The sequence below is a fragment of the Aptenodytes forsteri genome, unplaced genomic scaffold, assembly GCF_000699145.1.
Source record: "Aptenodytes forsteri isolate BGI_AS27 unplaced genomic scaffold, ASM69914v1 Scaffold148, whole genome shotgun sequence".
Lineage (NCBI taxonomy): Eukaryota > Metazoa > Chordata > Aves > Sphenisciformes > Spheniscidae > Aptenodytes > Aptenodytes forsteri.
Window position 1 is genome coordinate 58553 of NW_008795367.1, and position 2058 is coordinate 60610.

Here is a 2058-nt window from a genome sequence, read left to right on the forward strand (position 1 = left end):
CCCTCGTGGGGCTGTTGCCCCGGCACGGGGCTTTTCCAGAGCTCCGGGCTCTTGAGCTCCTTCCCGGTTTTTCCCGGGAAGCCCCGGGGCCTGGCTCAGCCCGGGCAGGGGCATCCGACGCTTCCTGGGCTCCTCCGAGGAGCCGCCGGTGCTCCCTGCGCCTCGCCGGGGAGGATCCAAAGTCCACGCCGTGGCACGGATGACTCCCAGCGCGGTGCCGAGCCCGTGCCCTGGGTTGCTCCTGCTTCCGTGAAGAGGGGATCCCTCTCCCGCAGGGAAGGAGAGAAGGTCGGGACGTTTACGCTAGCATGCCTGGAGCCGGCCTTGTGTATTTGGATGCGCTGTTCCCGGCGTCGCCTGCGTTGCGGTGAGGATGCCGATGCCGGAGCTGGCAGGTCTCGGCTCTTGGACCAGCGGTGCCGAACAGGTTGTGAATCGCTTCCCGGAAGCTGTGACTCCTCCTCGCGTCCACGAGCTGCCTTCCCGCTCCGCTTCTCCTCCGACCGTCTCCTCCTTCCCATCCCACTGAGGGCAGGTTTGTTCCTGTCCAAAGCGCCGTCTCCCCCGGCAGATCCGGTGTCCGGGCCGGCGAAGCCGGGGGGAGGAGCGCTCCGTCATCTCATCGCCAATGGAGCCGTGCCCTTGGGAAGCGCTCGGAAATATTCTACCCGTCGTGGTCGGCTGACGGAGGAGGCACGAGGGAAAACTTACACCCACGCGTGGACGGCAGCCCCGTCGCCTGACCCCGAGTGTGCGACGTCCCCGTGCCACAGGCAAAGCGTGATGGTCTGGTTCCCGAAACCTTCGGAAGAAGAAACGTCCTCCCGAGTTCTTTCCTGAGCAAACAGCGATGTCCTGGGCCACGGATTTACAACCGCTGACGGGGCTGCAGAAGAGCCGGCAGCGCGGGCTCTGTGCTGAGCCCTGCGCGCTCCCTCCGGTTCGGCGGCACGGCCAGGAGCACGCGGGGAGGCTTGTTTGGGCCCTCGAGCTTTCCAAAACGCTGCGGCTCGGCCTAACGAAGAGTTATGCTGAATTAACTCCCAGCTTAATCTTGGGGTCTCCGGAGTCTTCCGCCCACGGCGCGGAAGCACAGCCGTGCGTCGCTTGGTCGCGGGAGCCGTTGTTCGGTCGCTGGTGCTGCCCGCCATTCCCAAGCTTGTGATCCGGTCGCTCCGTGCGCAGGCCAGGAGGGGGAAGTCTGATTTAGCGGCACCTGGGGCGCATACGAAAGGCTCCTCACACTTTACCCGCCAGGAAAAAGAGAGCTGGAAACCCTCGTAGCTTGGGACGTGCTGCCGAAAACCTTCCAAAATGGGGGAGAAAAAGGCTCGATTTCTTTTAATACCCTCAAACGCTGCTGCCTGGCTCAGCTCAGAGAGGGCTGCGGAGAGCGTGTGGAAGGGACCCGTCCCAGTCTCTGCGTGAGGAGCAGCCCGGGGACCTTTGGAGAGCGATTGCAGCTGCGCGCCGGAGGTCGGCCGCCATCGTGGCTGGGGGTTTGGGGGGGGCGGGCGGGCCGGGGGCCGCTCTGGGCTCCGCTGGAAGGTCTCCGCGTGGCCGGGAGCGCGTTGGGGTCTGCCCCTCGCTCGTTAGGTGACCCCGTCGCTTCTGCCACACGTGCGTGGAAGCCGGCTTTGTCCTGTGGCTTCGGCGTCCCCTTGGTTCGACGTCGATTCGCCTACGGAGGGCTGAGCACCTCGGATGCGTGACTCGGGGTGTCTGCCGGCATCCGGGGACCCCCCAGTGTCCCCGTCCTGTGCCAGGGACGCCTTGCACACCCGTCGGCGGCCTTCTCCGGGATACCTCGGAGCGTGACTTTCTCGCTGTGTCCTTGAGGCGAGCTCCCGGCGCCTTTGCTTTGCTTCCGGCGTGCTCCCGCCGTGCCTGGCACTGGGTCTGAACTGGCCCAGAACCAGTTTGCTCTGGCCGGCGCCTCTCGCCTGAGGGCAAACGCCTGCCGTGACGGAAGGCGAGTTTTGAAACGCAGACTTGTACGTCCGGCACTAACGATTTCCCCTCTCCCCGCCACAGGGAACCGGGGGGGTTTGTTCGCAG

The 2058-nt window shown here is 65.6% G+C and overlaps 1 protein-coding gene across 1 annotated transcript in view; it reads left to right on the forward strand.

Moving 5' to 3' along the window:
• Nucleotides 1-850: 850 nt before the first annotated feature.
• The window catches only part of CLPTM1 (CLPTM1, transmembrane protein), a gene marked incomplete at its 3' end in the record, with an annotated part of 7542 nt that continues 6334 nt past the window's right edge, over nucleotides 851-2058 (forward strand). Inside the window, 1 exon segment of the mRNA XM_009280285.2 lies at nucleotides 851-1130. Coding sequence (XP_009278560.2) covers nucleotides 851-1130 — 280 coding nt within the window.